The following is a 3,249-nucleotide window of genomic DNA, read 5'->3' on the forward strand; positions in this document are numbered from 1 at the left end:
AGAAACACCTGGGGTCTCACAGTCTCCCCCCCTTAAGAACATTCATCTGCGAATGGGTCAAGTCAATTCCTTGGTTTCATTTCTTGTCTGCTAATACGTTATTTACGAGGCTATATTTGTTACATTTTCAAAGCATAAATTAAATTCTGAAGATTCCAACTACTAGGCTTCGTATAGCTATCTCGCAATAAAAAAAAATTTAAATTGCACTTTCAAGTTATTTAAAATCCAATTAGGTTGCTGTAAAGAAATAATTGGCAATTATTTAAATGCGACTCACCTTAAGTCGTAAATAGGTGGGGGGTACTTCTTCCTCATTTCCTCCTCAGCTTCCCAGGTCATTTCCTCGATATTGTTATTTTGCCATAACACTTTCACGGAAGCCACTTCTTTAGTTCGAAGCTTCCTTACCTGCCGATCTAAAATAACTACTGGTACCTCTGCATAAGATAAGTCTTCAGCAATGTGAATATCCTCAATGGGCGTAATACGTGAAGGATCTCCAATGCACTTCTGCAACATAGATATATGAAACACAGGATGGACTGCTTCCAATTCTAAAGGCAATTCAAGCTCGTACGCCACCCTACTAATCCTCCGAATAATCTTATATGGTCCAACATACCTGGGGCTGAGCTTCCCCTTCTTTCCAAATCGCATGACGCCCTTCATAGGCGATACTTGCAGGAAAACCCAATCTTCTACATCAAACTCTAAGTCTCGTCGTCGAACATCTGCATAAGACTTTTGCCGACTTTGTGCTGTATGTAGCCGGTCTCTAATAAGTTTTAGCTTTTTCATTGCTTGCTGGACTAAGTTAGGACCTAGCAACTCTGCTTCCCCGACCTCGAACCAACCGATCAGCGACCTACACTTCCGCCCGTATAGTGCTTCGTAAGGAGCCATCTGAATACTAGCTTGGAAGCTGTTGTTATAAGAGAACTCAATAAGAGGTAGATGATCATCCCAACTTCCTTTAAAATCTAGCACGCAGGCACGTAACATATCTTCAACTGTCTGAATAGTATGCTCTGCCTGTCCATCAGTTTGCGGATGAAAAGCGGTGCTAAGATTTACCTGCGTGCCTAGACCCTTCTGAAAAGATTTCCAAAAATATGCTGTAAATTGAGCCACTCAATCAGAGATAATAGATAATGGCACTCCGTGAAGGCGAACAATCTCTCGAATGTAAAGCTTGGCATAATCCTTGGCTGAATATGTCGTCCTGACTGGCAGGAAATGAGCAGATTTTGTAAGCCTATCAATAATTACCCAAATAGAATCATACCTTCATGGAGTGCAAGGAAAACCAGTGATGAAGTCCATATTTATCATGTCCCATTTCCATAATGGAAGCTCAATACACTGAGTTAGGCCTCCAGGCCTCTGATGTTCGGCTTTAACTTGCTGGCAGTTGGGACATTGGGCTACCATCTCCGCGATATCTTTTTTTATTCCATTCCACCAATAGATCTGTCGAAGGTCCCGATACATCTTTGTCGCTCCGGGATGAACTGCATATCTAGAATAATGGGCCTCCGAAAGAATCTTGGCACGGAGCTCTCCTACTGACGGTACACATAAGTGACCCTGGTATCTAAGGACTCCATCTCCAGTTAGCTCAAATAAAGGTTGCCGCTGCTGTGGAATACTTTCCCTCAGTTTTATAAGCTCAGGATCCTCGTGTTGTCGCTCTTTCACTTCAGTAACAAAAGAAGATTTTGCCGTATTCTGAACGAGAATGCGTCCACCCTCTGCATCTACCAAACGCACCTGCAAACTAGCTAGCTGGCATAGATATTTGGTCATCTTGACCTTATCAACTTCAACATGTCTTAGACTGCCCATGGACTTCCGGCTAAGGGCATCAGCAACAATATTAGCTTTGCCGGGATGATATAAAATATCAACATCATAGTCCTTTAATAATTCTAGCCATCTTCTTTGTCGTAGGTTCAGCTCCCTCTATTTAAATAAATACTGAAGGCTCTGGTGGTCGGTGAAAACATCAATATGAACCCCATATAGATAATGCCGCCAAATCTTTAGGGCAAATACAACTGCGGCTAACTCAAGATCGTGCGTCGGATAGTTCTGTTCATGTTTTCGCAACTGTCTGGAGGCGTGCGTGATAACCTTACCATGCTGCATAAGAACACAACCTAGGCCAATTCTCGAGGCATCACAATATACAACATAACCCTCGGTGCCATCCGGAAGAGTCAAGACAGGTGCCGTAGTAAGCCTTTTCTTTAGTTCCTGAAAACTTTGTTCACATGCCTCAGTCCACTGAAACTTAGCTCCTTTATATGTCAGTTTCGTCAATGGTGCAGAGATAGAGGAGAATCCCTCTATAAACCTTCGGTAATACCCTGCCAAGCCTAAAAATCTACGAACCTCTGTCGGATTCAAGGGCCTCGGCCAAGTCATCACAGCTTCAATCTTTTGGCCATCAACCTTGATACCATCACCGGTAATAACATGACCAAGAAAAGCTACAGAAGTTAGCCAAAATTTACATTTAGAGAATTTAGCATATAACCTGTAGTCCTGGAGAGTCCGCAATACAACTCGCAAGTGGTCCGCATGCTCGGCTTCCGATCGCGAATATATCAGGATGTCGTCAATAAACACAATCACAAATTCATCCAAGAATGGTTTGAATACCCGGTTCATAAGATCCATAAAGGCTGTTGGGGCATTTGTAAGCCCGAAAGACATGACAAGGAATTCAAAATGGCCATACCTCGTCCTAAATGTTGTTTTTGGGATATCAATATCCCTGACTCGTAGCTGATGATAACCGGATCGCAAGTTGATCTTCGAAAAGCATTTGGCACCTTGTAACTGGTCGAACAAGTCATCAATCCATGGAAGAGGATACTTATTCTTGATAGTGACTTTATTTAGTTGCATGTATTCAATGCACATCCGCAAGGACCCATCTTTCTTTCGGACAAAGAGCACCGGAGCACCCCATGGGGATGTACTTGGTCTAATAAAACCTTTATTGAGCAAGTCCTTCAGTTGTTCCTTCAATTCCCTTAGCTCTGCAGGATCCATTCTGTTGGGAGGAATGGATATAGGCTGCGCATCAGGAAGCAAATCTATAGCAAAATCGATTTCCCTTTCGGGGGAATTCCTGGAAGCTCGTCAGGGAATACCGTCGGGAATTCATTCACAATAGGAACCGACTGAAGAGTCGCTGGCTCCTTATCTATATCCCTAACATGAACCAGATGGTATATA

At 42.9% G+C, this 3,249-nt stretch overlaps 1 protein-coding gene across 1 annotated transcript; it reads right to left on the reverse strand.

Annotated features, from left to right (window-relative positions):
• Positions 1-276: 276 nt before the first annotated feature.
• Positions 277-906, reverse strand: LOC138908551 (uncharacterized). The gene has a single exon (XM_070199229.1). The coding sequence runs from the start codon at positions 904-906 to the stop codon at positions 277-279; it is 630 nt and encodes a 209-aa protein (XP_070055330.1).
• Between the last annotated feature and the right edge of the window lie 2,343 nt (positions 907-3,249).

This window comes from Nicotiana tomentosiformis, chromosome 3 (assembly GCF_000390325.3).
Source record: "Nicotiana tomentosiformis chromosome 3, ASM39032v3, whole genome shotgun sequence".
In the NCBI taxonomy this organism is placed as follows: Eukaryota; Viridiplantae; Streptophyta; class Magnoliopsida; order Solanales; family Solanaceae; genus Nicotiana; species Nicotiana tomentosiformis.